General features: G+C 42.2%; 1 protein-coding gene across 7 annotated transcripts in view; it reads left to right on the top strand.

Moving 5' to 3' along the window:
• Positions 1–16817, top strand: part of itsn2a (intersectin 2a) — a 347088-nt gene that overhangs the window by 22372 nt on the left and 307899 nt on the right. Inside the window, exons 10-32 of one of the 7 annotated variants that reach the window (XM_074615661.1) lie at positions 435–572; positions 659–771; positions 867–1129; positions 1214–1363; positions 1445–1585; positions 1682–1769; positions 1859–1998; positions 3138–3218; positions 4861–5000; positions 5137–5551; positions 6492–6667; positions 6882–6942; positions 8192–8424; positions 8509–8549; positions 8634–8800; positions 9155–9188; positions 9311–9432; positions 10542–10638; positions 11705–11896; positions 12113–12157; positions 15659–15780; positions 15862–15968; positions 16596–16779. In XM_074615661.1, coding sequence (XP_074471762.1) covers positions 435–572; positions 659–771; positions 867–1129; positions 1214–1363; positions 1445–1585; positions 1682–1769; positions 1859–1998; positions 3138–3218; positions 4861–5000; positions 5137–5551; positions 6492–6667; positions 6882–6942; positions 8192–8424; positions 8509–8549; positions 8634–8800; positions 9155–9188; positions 9311–9432; positions 10542–10638; positions 11705–11896; positions 12113–12157; positions 15659–15780; positions 15862–15968; positions 16596–16779 — 3250 coding nt within the window. Of the gene's footprint in view, positions 1–434; positions 573–658; positions 772–866; positions 1130–1213; positions 1364–1444; positions 1586–1681; positions 1770–1858; positions 1999–3137; positions 3219–4860; positions 5001–5136; positions 5552–6491; positions 6668–6881; positions 6943–8191; positions 8425–8508; positions 8550–8633; positions 8801–9154; positions 9189–9289; positions 9433–10541; positions 10639–11704; positions 11897–12112; positions 12158–15658; positions 15781–15861; positions 15969–16595; positions 16780–16817 lie in introns of all 7 variants that reach the window. The other 6 variants (XM_074615665.1, XM_074615664.1, XM_074615663.1 and 3 more) reach the window with 6 other exon arrangements.

Genomic DNA, 16817 nt, shown 5'->3' with positions numbered 1-16817 from the left:
TCCCCATTTTACAGTTGAGTACACAGAGCAACCGGTTATCTCGCTTTCCGCTCTCATCCACTGTTTTCAGCAAAAAAGCTCTTGGAAATCGACCGTACAGTACTTGCACAGCACCATTAAGGCAAACAGACAGAGTTAGCATTTCCTTAAACCAAAACAGAGCTAAAAGGAGAGTGAGTGTAGGATTTATGAGCGAGCCAGGTGGTCAGAAAGAGGACTGCAAATGAATGCTAATGCTGCTCTGTGTCTGCTGGATGTGTAAATAGGCTAACTCATTCCCCCATAACAACTTTACGAGGTGATCATTTGTCAATGTTTATAGCTCGTCCCGCTGCCTCCAAAGAAAGCAATTATGCGGCTTTAAAATCATGATATTCTCACAAATTTCATCTTTATTGCTTTACGATGTGAGTTACTGTGTTGTGCGTACGTAGGACTTTGGCAGATGTGGATAAGGACGGTCAGCTACAAGCTGATGAGTTCATTCTGGCCATGCACCTGGTGGACATGGCCAAAACTGGCCGACCTCTACCGCTCACGCTGCCTCAAGACCTGGTGCCTCCCTCTCTCAGGTAAGATGCACACACAGATTGACTCAATGGATTTGTTAATACATTCATTATTTTAACAGCAAATAAATCTTTTTTTTTCATTTCAGAGGAGGATTCAAGCCCAGTGAGCTTGTTAATGGAACGGGGCCCTACATAACTGTTGGCCCCTGTTTAATAGACACGCCGGAGATAGACCCTGCACAAAAGACCAAGAGCAGTGGTATGGCATGTCCTGCACGCTGTATGCTTTGCTATAATCTTGATAATCTTTGGTCTTCCTCTGTGTCATACCCGTCTCTTTCCTCTTCTCTTTAGTGTCCTTCGAGGACAAGCTGAAAGCGAACTTTGCGCGAGGCAGCATGGAGCTGGAGAAACGCCGACTGGCTCTGGAGGAAGAGAGGAGAAAGGAGAGGGAGAGGAGAGACAGGGAGGAGAAGGAGGCTCACGAGAGGAGAGAGAGGGAGGCGAGGGAGCAGGAGAACCGGAGGAGGCTGGAGGAGGAGAGGCGGTTGGAGAGGCAGAGGGAGATGGAGAGGCAGAGGGAGGAGGAGAGGCTGAGAGAGCTGGAGAGGAAGGAGGTGAGCGCGAGAAGAAGTAGCTTCACCTGTGAGATGCTGAAGATTGCCATATCCGACGATGACCGTGTTCCTTCGTGCTTTCAGGCGGCAAAGCAGGAGATGGAGCGCCAGCGGAGGGACGAGTGGGAGCGCGGGAAGAGAGAGGAAATGGGCAGGAGGAAAGAGGGGGAGCAGGAAGAGATCTCCCGACTCAGGGCCAAAAAGAAGAGTCTAGAGTTGGAGCTGGAGGCTGTGGTGAGCATTCAAGGAAAGTGCACTTAACAATCTTGCAAGAAGTCGTAGGCACACACTGATATCAATCATCCGGTCTCGCAGGGCAACAAGCACAAGCAGATCTCAGACCGTCTCCGCGACGCTCAGAGCAAGAGGCGGATTCTGAAGGCAGAGGTGGACCTCGTCAATCAGAAGAGGGACTCGCGCATCATAGAAATCAACACCCTGCAGCTTCAGTTTGAGGTTTAAAGAAATGCTTTCACTTCCTCCCTGTCAAACATTCAAATTATTCCCATGATTGTTTGTTTTCATTTTCCCCTTCCTCTGTGTTTGCCGTAGGACTGGCAGAGGAAGCTCTCCCAGCTGGTCCCGGAACAACAGAGGCTGACAGAGAAGCTGCGAAACATCAACCTCAACAAACTCTCCCGTGGGTGACAAATGCCTGCTTTGCACAACACGCAGACACCATGTCGGTTCTCTCACTTGCCTCTGACCTTTTGACCCTTGCCTTCGTAGCGGAGACTCTGACCTCTATGACCGGGAGTGTAACGGAGAAAGGTGTGAATTGTCGGCGGCTGAAGGACCAGCTCGACACTCTTGAGAGGGAGACCACAGACAAACTGGCCCAGATGGAGCAGTACAACAAGGAGCTTAAGGTCAGTGGGTCGGCACGGACTAATTTTAGGATACAGAGGACGGTAATGACCTTTTTTAGCCCGTCTCAAAGGATTTTAGACTCGACACAACCCAAATTAGCACCAGGAAGAGCCAGGCCAGACCACTACAGAGCAGTTTAGACAGGTTAGACAGATTGGAGAAATTCTTTGATGTCTGTTATGTCACCAATAGATTTTATTTTACGGAACACTTTGATGCTTTGAAGAAGTTTAGGTTCACCGTTCTCCAAAATCTTTGTCGCAGAAATATTTAGAGAATTTGAAGGGCCTGGCTTCTAAAAACTTGCTTGAGTTTTGTAATCATTATATTAAAAATAAATTAAGCGTAATATTTTGTCAATCTGAGTTCAAACTGTTTTTACAGCACTAAGATTATGCAAATTTATTGACTTATAATAAGAATAATATAAGCATGTTTCAAGAGTGTGCTACTGGATATTCATGACAGAAATTAATTAACAAAAAAAACAAATAAGTGTATTGTAAGTGTAAGAAAAATGTAATTGGTTCTTGAGGCCCTAACTTTTTTTGGGAAACATGTAAACAAGACTCATAATTCAGGATAGAAGTTGGGTATTTTCCGAATAATACAACAAAATAAAGCCACATAACTATGATGGATTACACTAATATTAGGAGTTTCACCTTGAAAATCGCTGCTGCTGACAAATCCTGTTCGGCTGGTCATGGTAACTTTAGAGTTTCACCCCTCAGGAAGGAAAAGAAAACCTCGTTACCTAGATGTTATTGCACACATACAGACTCAAGATGTGCTGGCAGAAAGCCTGAAAATTCAATACCTGTGATGAATGATGTCACAATGTATCGTCAGTCTGCTACTAATAATTTCAGCGTTAAAAAAGACTGCTCTTTCTCTTCTGGTCTGTTCAATTGTTTTCTTTTCTTAACCGCTCTTTAAAGCTTTTAACACCTTTCTTTCTCTCCTCCGTCTCTCCGTTTCATCTGCTACCTGGATATCATTACTTCACGCTCTTCTCACTCTTTTCCATTTATTGTGTTTTTTTATCACACTTATTATACCTTCTGTCCACCCCGTTCTCTACCTTCCTCTATCCTCTCCCCTCTCTCCATCATCCCACTGTGTGTCTCTTTCATAGCTTGGGGATATGGATGACTGTGTCCTGCGGGGCCTTCTGTCTCTGCTGGCCTGCCTCAGCCAGCTCTTCCTTCTCATCAAGGTTATCTTTCTTCCTCTCTGTCTCTCTCCCTCTCTACCTCCCACTGTGTAATCTTTTTCACCACTCCTCCTTATTAGTTTTTTTTTTCATCTCACCTCTTGTTTTCCCTTAAGCCACAATCTTCCTCTCCTTTTCATCCCGCGTTGATTCGATCTGTTTGCTCATCCTTGCTTTTTTTCTTCTTCTTTCGAGTCATTATTAAATGGAGCTCAGCTTCGGTACCATGTCTTCCTTTTGTTGTTGTCGTTTCTCTCCATGGGATTTGTCCTAGCCCTGTGTTTTCTGTGTAAACAGGATGGAACAGGGTAAAACACACAAACGGAACGCTTAACCTGCACAATTTCTGTGTTAGAAAGGAGGAAAAAACTTTAAACATATACAGTATATACACACATCTGCATGTTTCTGTGAATGGCTGCCAGTTTGTGGACTCTTTGAAACCATTTTTGCACGTTTGGACACGATTGTATTTGTACTATTGCACCAAATATGTAGTTTTTTGTTTTTTTAAAAAGAGGACCTATTATGCTCTTTTTCAGGTGCATACTTGTATTTGGGGTTTCTAATAGAACATGTTTACGAGCTTTAATGTAGAGCTGCACGATTTTGAAAAAATATCTAATTGCGATTATTTTGACTGATATTGCAATATGATTTTTGTCATTTCCCTTTTTAAAACATTAAAATGATTATGGTGTGATTTTTGCAGGGATTTGTATCAAACAAAGATGTTTTCTTAAAGTCTCTGGAATATGATGTGTAGGCCACGATATCTCTTCAGCATGACAATATTTAATTTGAAATAGTATTTTGACACACATTTCACCTTTAACAAATATTGCGCCTTCCTGCGATTTGAAAATTGCAGTAGGCCATATTGCAATATATATTTTCGATAAAAAATTCGATCAATTGTGCAGCCCTATTTTAATCTTCAAAAAACACAATTTTTCTCATACCGGCTGTGCTGCAGCACCTTTTTTGACCCTCTGTCTGAAACGCTCTGACTGAGCTCCTGCCCCCCTTACCTCCCAAAAAGCCCAGTCTGCTCTGATTGGTCAGCTGGCCCACTCTGTTGTGATTGGTCAACCGAACAAACTCTTTGGACTCCGCTCCAGCTCCGCTCTAGCTACCTTTGTTTGAGGGCGTGCTAAACTACCCGCTAGGCAGGTATTATGCAAATGTGTTACTTGGTGACATCACCACGTTACGGAAGAAAAGGCAGGACTTTAATCAAGGCGTTTCAGGCAGTTCAGGAGCAGTGTTTCTATGGGGAGAGTAACTACCTTTGGCGTGGACTTTTGGCTTTGTAACTTTGCAGACCTTTTACATGCACAAAAAAACGATATAACACACTAAAGGGAAAAAACACAAAAGCATAATGGGTCCTCTTTAAACCACCACATAGAGATGATTTTGCAACACATCTGCTTCTTCTATAGATTGAGTACAAATGTAATATACAGTACTGTACATCCACTACTTTGGCTGCATTGTGGTTAGAGCAGAATGAAAGCTTGCATACCGTCGTGTTGTGTTTCCTTTGTGGCAGATCATAACACTGTTCCTGCATTGTTAAACTGGTTGATGCTTGTGTCTTTCACATCTCTCTAATGCATTGTACGTTCTGTGGCTGCATCAGGAGCTGAGGGAGAAGCAGGTGAGGCAGCAGGCTGTCCTGGACGACCTGCACCGAGTCAAAGAGGAGAAACTGAGGGAGCTGCAGAGGCGTAGGGAGGAGGAAAAAGAGAGGAAGAGGAGGGAGGAAGAAGAGGCAGCCAGGTGAGCGTGACTGTAAATTACTCATACTGCACTTTACTTGAATCTGCTTTTGTTTCTCAAGATATTTTAGGTGACCTTCATTTCACACATTTTCTGTGTTGGGATTTTAAAAAAAGTTGCATTTACTTTTACACAGACAGGCGAAGCTAGAGCAAGAGAGAAGAGAGAAGGAGAGGAGCGAGAAGGAGGAAGAGGAGGCCCGCCAAAGGAGGCTCCTGGAGGAGCAGATGGCCAGACAGAGGGAGGAGGAGGAGAGGGAGGCACAGACTCGCCTCCGAGCAGCCCAGGAGAAAGCACAGGAAGAGGAGAGAAGAAGGAGAGAGGAAGAGGAGGAGAAGAGGAAGAGGGAGAAGGAGGAGGAGGAGGAGGAAAGGAAACGGAAAGAGGAGGAGGAGAGGAGGAGGAAAGAAGAGCAGGAAAGAGGAGGAGGACGACATCAGCCGGTGTTGTTGCCTCAGCGACCCTCCAAGCTGACCACGTATAGAGCTCTGTACTCGTTTGTTGCCCGAAACGCAGATGAGCTGAGTCTAGACGCAGACGGCCTTATAGAGGTACGAGACACACACTCACGCTGTAAACACACACTGCAGATGTTTGACTCACATTTACCATTAGATATATAAAAATATTTCAACATTTCATAATCCAAGCATTCCTCAAAAATCTTGTTTTTGATAACTCCCATTCATTTTTTTTTATTTACCCCTTTTGCTTTTTATGAAATTTTAGTTTTTGTATCAACACCCAAACTCTTTATAAGTGGGTCAAAAATGGCCTGTATGCAATTACAATTACAATTTTTAGGAATTGTTCATCGTTATTAGTTATTTCTATAAGGTATACAGTATGTTATAATACAATATTAATAAGTATGTTTTCTTTAGTGTATAATCACTTGTGAATTAGAATCGTTGTGTTTTGGTTACATTAGAATGAGCCCTTCATATCTACATAGGTAGCGGGTCCTCTCTTCACGGAGCTGGCCGCCATGTTTCTACAGTAGCCCAGAATGGACAAGCCAAACACTGGCTCTAGATAGGGCCATTTATGTTTGCGCATTGGCCATTGTAGTTCTCCTACACGCTTGGCATATGGGAGAAATTTCAGTCTGTTGCAATCTGCAACCTCACTGCTCAGATGCTGCCAAATCCTACACACTGCACCTTTAATCTAGTTGTTGCATTTTTGGCATAACTAGTAGCTAACTTACAGATGTAGAGTTTTACAATCATATTTGTTAGTTTGTAATATAATATTTGAGGCAAAAGATGCAGGACAGAAATAAACAGGTTCGCGTGAAAAGAAAAAGTTGTTAAAATGGAAGTGAAGCAAGCAGTTGGTGTGTGATGGACGTCTTTTAAGTACGATTGCTGTGTGATAGTGATTGCTCCTGATTGGTCCAGAAGGCGACTGCAGCTGGGAAACAACATGTTTATCGTCATCACCTTGTTATGTCTGATTGTGGTGATTACACTGTTTTCCATGATGCAGGTGGATGAGCAGACGGTCGGTGAGCCCGGCTGGTTGTGCGGGAGTTACCGTGGAAACAGGGGCTGGTTCCCCCAGAGTTATGCAGAGAAATATCCTGCCCCCTCTACTACTGAGACTACTGCCCCTTCTTCACCTGGAAAGATGTCCTGTCCGCCGCCACCACCACTTAACACAGGGTAACATAGAGAAAGAAACAGGATGGGACAGTCGCAAAGACATTTTCTTTGTGATATTTCAGTTCCCCTACACTATAAATAGTACCGTTTTGTGCTGTCTACTTGTCTGTAACAGTCACATTGGGCATCGTAATTTATGCCACAGTACTGTTGGGTTGTTTTTATTCTTGTGTTAGCTTCTTCCCTAATGGTTTGTCCCTACTGTTTTACCCAGAGTCCCAGATGGGGAGGTAGCGTGTGACAGCGTTGTTCCCGCCCAATCAGACGCATCACAGGTAAAGCTTGATTTATGTTTACTTTTAACTCTAGGCACGCAGTGAATTAGGTCTAACTTAGTTTTCTCGAAGAAAACTCACTCCTAATGGACAGACACACTTATTGGTGACCTACTTCAGATGCAAATTGAAACCCTGTTTTGTTGCTGTGTCAGTTCAGAGATTAGCGTTCATTTTCTGGATAGAGTAGCCATGTTTCATACAGGAGCAACATGGGAGTTATCTGTTTTTATCCTTTCTGTATTTACTCTCTGTCGTCATGCATTACAAGGACAAAAAATTCAGTTAATTAACATTAAAGCTGCTGTAATTAATATTTTTATATTAATAATGGATCAAATAAATGATTATGTGAAAGGAGACGTTTGTAATGACAAGCCCACAGAGAATTATCATCTAATTCTGCAGTTCCTCTCAGCTTGACTGAGCTTTTTTAGCTCCTTTCAGCTCATTGTTTTGGTTTTCTGGCCCACAACTTCACTCTTTTGGTTCAGTCTCACCGCTCTTATATATTTACAGACAAAGTTAGCAACTAGCTGCTGAACGTAGTGGAGCATTTAGCTGTTAAAGAGCCAGATATTTCCCTCAGGAGTTGGTGGTGACCATAGACTATATATACAGTCTATGGTGGGGACCAAAACGGAGCTAAAAGGAGTGAATATTGGACATGCATTCGTCAGGTGACCAAAAACACGACTATGAATGAATGCTAATGTTTCTCTGTATCTGTTAGAATTGTAAATAAGCAACATGTTTCAACTTTGTAAGGTAATTATATGTTAATGTTGTGTTTACAGCTTGTTGATCTGCCCCCAGGTAGCTAAAAAAAAGTGATATCTGTGTCTGAGCTATGTCTGAGCTAAAAACGGGCTTTGGCAGGCAACTAACTAGGTCTGGCTGGGGTATATACACTGCTGCTGACACCAACAAACACACACACACACACACACACACACACATCCACATCTTCAACAGCAGCATGGCTGTGTATTTATAGCTTTTCCCTGTGGAGAGTTCCTCTCTCTCTCTCTGGCTTTCTGTGGGTCACATTTACAGATCTCCATCTCCCTATAGATAACATCAGTGTTAGTAGGTCTCATGGTCAGAAAGTGTCAGGTGATCAGAGATATTTTAAGTTGCTCTATATCTAGATGGTGTCGCCTAGAGGCTGAGTTCCTTGATTTCATAGATGAATTGCTCCACTATGTCTAATGTGAAACCTCGCTGCTTTTCTAATCCCACTCCTCAGTCCTCGGTCCCTCTGTTGGCTCGAGCCGTCTCCTCGTGGTCCGCCACCTCGGAAACTCACCTCAACCTCTCCTCCGGCATGGGTGACGTCATCACTGCGCTGCTGAGCTTCTCACAGGGTGACATCATCAGCGTGCTGCAGCAGAGAGAAGACTGGTGGTTGGGACAGCTCAACGGGACACAAGGATGGTTCCCCAAAAGCTACGTCACTGTGGAGACGGGTGGCAATACAGAGTACGAAGACACACTCACCTCTCTGATGTGAACTTAAAGCTCATCCTAAGACTAAATTAACTTAATGTGTTGTTCCCATTCTAGTGTGGATGCATTTGACACATCCGACTCTGTTCAGCTAGAGGGTAAGTTTAGTTTATATGTGGGAAAAAAGGCCAGCTGTCAGATATGTGGCTCTGACTAACACTCTTGTATTTTATCCTAACCAGACTTTGTGGCCTTGTACACGTATGAGAGCCCAGAGGCGGGGGACCTGACGTTTGTTGAGGGAGATGTTGTCATGGTGACGGAGAGAGAAGGAGAGTGGTGGCGAGGATGCATCGGAGATCAGACCGGGGTTTTCCCCTCCAACTATGTCCGACCTGTTGAACCAGAGGTGAGTCGAGCTATAACCAGTTATAACCAAAGTTTTTGCTGTTTCTGACCGAAATTTGTAATGTTTGTAATGATAGAAACGCAGATTTTATTTACTATATAAAGTTTATTATATATACTATATATACTAAGTAATATTGCAAAGGTTAGATACCTTATGGACTAGTTAACAAGAGACATTTTATCAATTATCAATCAAACCTTTGGATTTTTTTATTGTTAGTAAGACAAAATAAGCAGTTTTGGATACCATTCTTTTTCTACAAAACAATAAGTAATTTTATTTCGAAGTAACATATTTTTTCCTATTATATTTGTTACTTATGAATTTACTACGACATTATTAATTTTTTAGGTGACAAAACCTGGAGCTCCAATCAAAAAGCCTGGTGAGACAACGATTCACAAATACTGCACACACACACACACACAGTCTGCTGATTACCTCTATTATGCTCTTGACATTTCCCTGATCTAAATTCATCCTCAGCTTTATGTGTTTTGTCAACAGAGATCGCCCAGGCAGTCACCACCGCCGTCGCCCCGACGGTCCATCAGCTGCATCTGTCTCCAGGGCAACTGATCGTGGTCCTGGCCAAGAACTCCACTGGCTGGTGGCTCGGGGAACTGCAGGTCAGTCAGTTATTAGCGCTGTAGGGGCTCTATGAGAGGTATAGTAGTCTTATATATATATAGTTTATAGTATATAGTTGTTTTGTTTTGTTTTTTATGAAAATAAGAATGAAGGAATAATGTTAAAACTTGAAAAAATAAATAAAAATAAAAAAAATGTAAGTGACAAGGTTTTACTCAAGGAATTAATTTGGCTCTTAATGCTGCACTGTATATGTATGATTCATCCATCATAGTGGAGAACATATGAATATCCACATTGACGGCCCTTTCTTCCTCTGTTTGAAGGAGGCCGAGAAAATGGCAAATTACTTGTTGTGAAGTGATTGCAATGGAACGGGGGAGGGAGAATGTCACATCTAGTGGCTGAATGTTATCAATAGCACCTTTTAATAATATGAAAAATATTTAATTCTTTAATGACAGATTTAAAGAGAAATGTGTTGCATCATGATACACGTAGTCAGGTTTAATGTGTCTTGTATATCATGTGAAAAATGACTCTCAAACACAGCTCGTGCTGTACATGTTTGTGTATCTGCTGACTTGTCAGATCGATGAATAGCTGATAAGAGGTGGACAGGGGGTAACAGGGGTAATGACGGGGTTGTCTATAGGTCGTACATCTACATCAGTGAGAGGTCAATCCTCATTGCCTACTTTGTGCCGAGGTTATAGCTCTGTGTTTAAGCTCTCAGTGAACGTTTGACTCCATAATGAGACAGTTGAGTCAAGTAAGCAGCAAAATTTCAATTAACATTGTCGGAGGATTACCACAGCTTTGTCAAATTGTACAATGCTGTCGGTAAAAAATATGCTGACTTTGATTCCTATTAAGCTCGGGTCAATTAGGATGAGACCTTGAACAGCGATCTTTCAATCATTCTGCAGACTTTCGGTCGAGCTTTGGCTTGATTTATAAAGGCGGCGAACATAAGTTCCCAGTAAAGACCCGTCACGATTCAGTGTAGTTTGTTGGCGCTGCCGAGACTCTGGAGGTTCAGCTCTCTGCCCGACAAAATCGATTCATCAATTCCTCTCTTGATTTAGAATTCAGAACCGAAGCAGCAGGAGATTGATTTACTCTCGCTGGCTCTTTTCCCCTCCAGGCTCGAGGCAAGAAGCGGCAGAGAGGCTGGTTTCATTCCTCTCACGTCAAGCTCCTCGGCCCCACCAGCAGCAAGTCCTCTCCCTCTCCTCTGCCAGGTGATGGCTGACACACTTTAAACAAAATGATTGATCGCTTCTTTCTCACATAGTCAAGTGGACACATTGATATGTCTTGGCCTCGATTACTTTGACAACCCTGCCAATAACTGCTGATGAGTTTTGGGTCTCTGATTTTTTTTTTTTTACATTTTACACAGAAATATGCATTAATGCATGAATCAAGTATGGTGCAAATACTAAGATGCTACTGAAACCCCTCTATCAGTGACTGACTAACCTGGAATTAGTCTATACTATTCAGAAATGCATAACGTAGTCATTTTGTAAATTTTACAGCATTGTTGTTCTCTTTACAAATATCAAATCACTGCTTTATTTTGTCCAGTAATTATTCCAGAAACCTCAAAAAGTATAGGTATTATCGATAGATTGATGACATTCAACAAGATTAAGAGTCTACAGCCATGCCAGCAGCTCTGTGAGCTAAATGCTAATGTCATGACAATGACAATGCCATCATGCTGATGTTTAGCAGTACCATGGTCACCATCTAGCATGTTAACATTTGCTTATTAGCACTAAACACAAAGTATAGCTGATGGCACTGATGAGAATGTCTTTAGTTTAGCAGGTACTTGGTCGTATTATACAAATTACATGTTTGACCTGATGATGGTGCTATATGAATGGTCAATTTAATAATTTGACCTGTTGATGACAGTAGATGAAATGTTATTACAATTCATCCTAAGGGCGACGTGAACGTTTCTACCAAATTTCATGACAATCCATCCAAAAGTTGTCGAGACCTTTCACTTGAAACCACATAAGTCAACGTCGAGGTCACGCCAGATGAAAAGTCAGAGGATCACCAAAATCAGTAGGATTCGTCCTCTAGGGATCATGAATGTCTGTACAAAATTTCATGGCAAATAATGCAACAGTTGTTGAGATATTTCAGTCTAGACCAAAGTGGTGGAGCGACCAACAGACCAACATTGCCATTCCTAGAACCACTCGGCCTGCATGAATTCAGTAAACTGAACCATCTAACTTATCAACATGCTTAAACTCACTTCTATTTTTGCCTCTGACCCCTCAGTGTGCCAAGTTATTGCGATGTACGACTACACGGCTGCCAATCGGGATGAGCTGAGCTTCTCCAAGGGTCAGCTGATCAGCATCCTGGACAAGACCAACCCTGACTGGTGGAAAGGAGACGCCAACGGGGTCACGGGCCTGCTGCCCACCAATTATGTCAAGATGACAACAGAATCAGACCCCAGCCAGCAATGTGAGTAAGCTTTTTTTTGTCTGCCTCAGAGGGACACTATATCTCTGTCATAATATTTGAGAGAAAATCAATAATTCACACATGTAGTTGGAATTATTGCGGGAGTGCCGTTTGAGAAAAAAAACACTGTGAAAAATATGGAAACTGATAAATCATATTTATCAGCTGAATATCAGCTTTCTCTTGTTGCTGATTGGTTGACTTGGCTCACTGCAGGTACAGTAGATTCCTTGTCCATGTCAGAGCATGGAGAGACTGACGGTAAGCTTAAAAGAGTTGGTTTCTGGATCATTGGTGAACATGAACACCTTAAAGGCTCAATCCCTCACATATTTTGGGTGTGATACTTGAAATGAATGGTCTTAAATTAACAAGAAAACAATCAAATGAATAGTTAAATTGCCTTTTAAGTGTCCCTGAAATGGCTGCACCAACAATTTGAAATGATTCAAAGGAATGGTTTGACATTTTGGGACTACATTTATGCGCCTTCTTGCCGAGAATGTCTGTTAAATAAAGCTATAAGCTTGGCTAACCGTATTCTGCTGTAGCTTATTTAGTGTACAGACCATAGACTGTATATAAAAATGGACAACATGACATTTCCCCAAAAGTGAAGCCAAAACGTCTTGATCGCCCCCTGGTGGCTGGCTGCAGTATAGGTCATAAATCCCGCCTCCTCCATGTTAGCGGATGGGCCAAACTAAAAAGTCAAAGTACATGTCAATTAAATTTTTCCCAAAGATGGTTTCTGTCATTTTAGGTAGTTCTTATTCCTCTGATGTATGTTCAAGTGTTCATATTTCTGATAAGTTCGGTTTTAATTAGTTATTTGATGCTATAAAAAGAGGGTGAGACGTCATGATTGACAGCTGTGCGTCTCTTTCGCTGACAAGCTATGGTCGTGCTCGGCTTACGATTGGTGGATAACACGGCTACCGCGAAGACTCTGGCTCCAAATAACATCAAAATCTCAAGATATTTTGGCTTCACTTCTGTACAGTGGGAGGAAGTGGAGACGCATCGTCCATCTTTATATACAGTCTATGGTACAGACATTAGAGAGTGGTATCAATTTTCTCATCTAACTCTCGGCAAGAAAGTGAATGAGCATATTTCTCAAAATAGCCAACAAATCACTGGGTCACAGAACAAAAAGGAATCACCACCACAGTTGTGTCTAGAAGGCAACTTGGAAAAATTGCAAATACTAGTCTCTCGCGAGACTCGCTGCCCGACGACCTATCCTAACCTTAACTATTCAAGGTCAATTACTAACTTTAACCCTCTCGCGAGGGTTTCCCAAATTGTGGGTTACCTTCTAGACACGACCAACATTAATTTCAAATTAAGAGCACATTTTCCATCCTTATCAGTCACATTTTTTTAAGCTTAATTTTCACTGGGAGATTGACAAGGTAGGTAGAAACAATGTACAATGCACTTGTCCACGATGCATAAACTACTGTGTGTACAGTACACCGATCACTGCTCTGTTGGGAAAGGTGTGATTCTACTTCCCTTCTCATTCACACACAGCTGGTCTGATGATTTTTTCCCATTTTTAAGCAAGAGGTGTGCGTTTTGAATTAGTATTCATAGCCTGCGTGTTCTCCACACAGCAGTCAATCTCTGTTAACAAGGGTGAACACACTGGACGTTTAATTAGGATGAACTTGTAAAAGCTGCAGACACAAAACACTATGAAATTTTAATTCTAATGAACATGAACTCATACACACAAAGCCTGCGCTTCATCAGAGAGGAAAAAGAAAGAGAAATTACCATCATGCTCCAGCTGATATGATTAGTAACAACATTTACATTTCCAGAAATACATTATTAATGCACCTGCATGTAAGAGTCTAGCATTAATATTAAAACTATATTAATGTCTCTCCACGTCTCTCCTTCATCTCGCTCACCTCCCCCCTCCCACTCCTCCACTTCATCTCTTTTTTTTTTCCTCTGTAGGACAGTAATGCTGGCTTTCCTCTTTACTCCTTCTTCTCCTCTTCCTCCTCCTCCTCCTCCTCCTCCTCTTCCTCCCCCCTTCTGTCTGAGCCAATCCGAATTGCCCTGTCGCAACAGGAAGCCCAGCCGCCGGCAAGAACAGCCCAGCTCTGCGCTTTCCACCTCACTCGTTTAGGACTGTGGCGTTCTGTTTTTGATCCCCTTTTTTTAATTTATTTTGCTTCCTCTTTATTTTTTTCCTCCTCTGTCTTTTTCTGTAAGGCATTTATTCCTCACCCCTTATCCCCCTCGCTCTCTCCTCTCCTGTGTTTTCCCTTGATGTTTCTTTAACCAACTAATTAACCAAGGGAGCAAGGGAGGTCGAGGCAGCTAGACGTGCTTTTAGAGGCTTTTATCCCTCTGACACAAAGGCATGAGATGTGTAGTTTTGCTAAAAGATGAACGGAAATATGGATCATAAGAGTTTGGTTACACAGTACAATGAAAATAATATGTAAATGGCATCAGACTGAAGTCATTTAGTTTTCTAAATTAAGGCTATGAATCAGACTTTTTTAACAGGGTCACTCATTCTTGCACTAAACATTAAACTTTGCTAAAAATGGACCAACGTGAAGACTCACTGTTGCTTAAATCACCAATAACCTCGATTGCTGCTTGCTGACGCATTGCTCGTACTAAAAACGAATTAATTGTGATTTTATTATGCACTCCTCCATTTATTAATGCTTCCTTAAGGTTGAGACTCATCCTGTACTGAACTGTGATATCACCAGCAAAAAAAAAAAACACACGCAGATATTAGCATACCAACTGGCAAGAGTAGATTCAGAGATCACGACACCACACTGCTGACATTTACGTCCAAGCTTCTGCCGAGTTTGAACCTCAAAGACGACCAACTGAGTCTTCCACTGCTCTTTTCCTCGAGCATTAGCTACTCATTCACACCTATGCAATCATTTAGGAGTGAGCGCTCCACCACGAAAGGTGCTTTGTTTTTCTTTAAAGGGGAACTACGCCCATTTTCAAAATTCATACATGTTATTCCTATGATCTAAGACAGTCCAAAAAAATATTAGAAAACATGAACAACTCTCTCCCAAATCCAAAAACTAGAGTGCTAAAACTGAAATATGTGCTGTAATAGGGTATAAAGTCTGGGGCTGCTCCATAGATAATGAATGGGAGACTGATTTTGTGGACCCACAGAATGTTTGTTTTCTTTTTTATACCCAAATGAGATTTATTTTATTGTATTGTCAGTTGTGAAACAGAAAATGTTCCTATATACTCAGAACTCTCCCCATTCATTGTCTATGGAGCAGCTCCACACTTTATACCTTATGACATCACAAGTTTGAGTTTTAGCACTCTAGTTTTTGGATTTGGGAGAGAGTTTTTCATGTTTACTAATATTTTTTCAGACTGTCGTAGACCATAGGAATAACATGTATGAATTTTGAAAATGGGCATAGTTCCCCTTTAATTTAGTGTCCTTGGTAGCAGTGTTCTTAGCGTTAGCATCGCCTGCTATGTCCCCTAAGTTCGTGTACTGCGACTACAACGTGCCTCACTCTTGTCTGTGCATTATATGTAAATATAAAAAAATATAGAACTGATAATAAATGGAGATTTTAACATGCTGATGATGTGTGTAGTGTTTTTGCTGTATTGCCTCAGAGAGACACTGTATCAGTGATTGACAGGAAAGTGTTTGTGTTGCACATGCTTGGTGTGTCTGTGCATGCCGGCATGCTCGCATGTTTGCATGTGCGTGCGCTGTAGGGTGCGCTGACCTGATGACGTTGGACACCATGACCCCTCAGGAGAGGAAGAGGCAGGGTTACATCCATGAGCTCATCCAGACTGAGGAGACATACGTGGAAGACCTGGAGCTGGTTCTAGAGGTACGGTTGAACACACAAGCATACAGGCACTGGGATTTTTTCTATAGTATTTAATTTTTCTTTTGATTTTCTGTCACTCAGGTCTTCTACAAGCCCATGTCTGAGTCAGGCCGTCTAACAGAAGCTGAGATGGGAATGATCTTTGTTAACTGGAGGGAGCTGATTATGTGTAACACCAAACTACTCAAGTAGGTACCACACACCAACGAAAAGGACGTTTGTGGCTACTATGTGTTAAAGGGAGGAACTGCACACTGAAAGAAATGATTTAAAGGAACAGTGTGTAACATTTCACAGGATCTATGAGCAGAAATCGAATGTAATATTCATAACTATGTTTTCATTAGTGTATGAACACAAGAAACTAAGAATCATTGTGTTTTCGTTAGCTTAGAATGAGCCCTTCATATCTACAGAGGGAGCAGGTCCTCTTCTAAGGAGTCCACCATGTTGCTCCACCATGTTTCTACAGTAGCCCAGAACGGACAAACCAAAACACAGGCTCTAGAGAGAGACTTTCACGTTTTTACATTACTTAAAGGCGACCGTAGTTCTCCGACACGCTTGTGAAACTGCAGTAACATGAGCGGCAGAGTGCAAAACCGTGGTACCGCCAGTCGCTGTCTGACTACCGTTGCTCCTAAAGTTGTATTATGGCGTTACCATGGCAGCTCACGTTACCATAGTTTTGGAAAAGGAGGAGTACCAAATTATACGCTGTACTTCTAAGGGAAATCCACTGTAAAACAGATTTTGATGTACTAATGAAGACGTAACAAAAAGCATGTTTTACATCATCTTCCCCCGTCTCCCAGGGCGCTGCGTGTCCGTAAGAAGATGGAAGGAGACAACATGCCGGTTCAGCTGATAGGGGACCTGTTGGCTTCGGAGCTCGCGCACATGCAGCCCTACATCCGCTTCTGCTCCTGTCAGCTCAACGCCGCTGCCCTGCTGCAGAGCAAAACCCAAGACCAGCCTGACTTTAAAGACTTCCTCAAGGTATGAGTTGCAGATTATGGAAGAAAAAAAACACATTG

This window comes from Sebastes fasciatus, chromosome 18, assembly GCF_043250625.1.
Source record: "Sebastes fasciatus isolate fSebFas1 chromosome 18, fSebFas1.pri, whole genome shotgun sequence".
NCBI classification, from domain to species: domain Eukaryota; kingdom Metazoa; phylum Chordata; class Actinopteri; order Perciformes; family Sebastidae; genus Sebastes; species Sebastes fasciatus.
The sequence above is the reverse complement of the archived record's forward strand: the minus strand, read 5'-3'. Positions and strand labels throughout refer to the sequence as shown.